The sequence below is a fragment of the Phaethon lepturus genome, unplaced genomic scaffold (assembly GCF_000687285.1).
Source record: "Phaethon lepturus isolate BGI_N335 unplaced genomic scaffold, ASM68728v1 scaffold26485, whole genome shotgun sequence".
Classification (NCBI taxonomy): domain Eukaryota; kingdom Metazoa; phylum Chordata; class Aves; order Phaethontiformes; family Phaethontidae; genus Phaethon; species Phaethon lepturus.
In genome coordinates this window covers 1,770-2,185 of record NW_010541603.1, presented here as the reverse complement: position 1 = coordinate 2,185, position 416 = coordinate 1,770, and the positions used below count along the sequence as shown (strand labels likewise).

The window sequence follows — 416 nt, the reverse complement described above, 5'->3', positions numbered from 1 at the left end:
CCGTGCCCAGACACAGGCACTGATCGAAGGCGCAGGGCTGTGCCAGGCACGCTGGCGGAGCACAGGACCCACCGCGCGCCCAGGAATAGCTCACGCAGCCTTCACATTAATTCTCCTCTTCTTCCAAGGGCAGCACAGAGGGGAGGGGGCAGAGGGTGGCACAGAGCCAGGGAGGAGACGGTTACAGCAACAGGGCTGGAAGATGGATGGGCTTGGAGCCGCAGGGACAATGCGGCAGGAGCAGGGCAGGGGGAAGGGAGAGGTGGCAGTGACATCTCCCCAGGGCCAGCAGCAACTAGCAGGAAGCCCTGGCAGCGGCCGCGGGGAGAGCGTGCCGCGGGGCAGGGCAGGGGCAGCAACGTACATGTCTCCTCCAGCTTCGCGATGTGGATCAGGGCGCGGGTCTTGGTGCTGCT

The 416-nt window shown here is 65.9% G+C and overlaps 1 protein-coding gene across 1 annotated transcript in view; it reads right to left on the bottom strand.

Moving 5' to 3' along the window:
• The window catches only part of LOC104621334 (mediator of RNA polymerase II transcription subunit 24-like), a gene marked incomplete at its 5' end in the record, with an annotated part of 6,104 nt that overhangs the window by 4,178 nt on the left and 1,510 nt on the right, over positions 1-416 (bottom strand). Inside the window, one exon of the mRNA XM_010287791.1 lies at positions 365-416. This exon is cut by the window's right edge and continues 3 nt beyond it. Within this exon, the coding sequence (XP_010286093.1) occupies positions 365-416 (52 nt within the window). The remainder of the gene's footprint in view (positions 1-364) is intronic.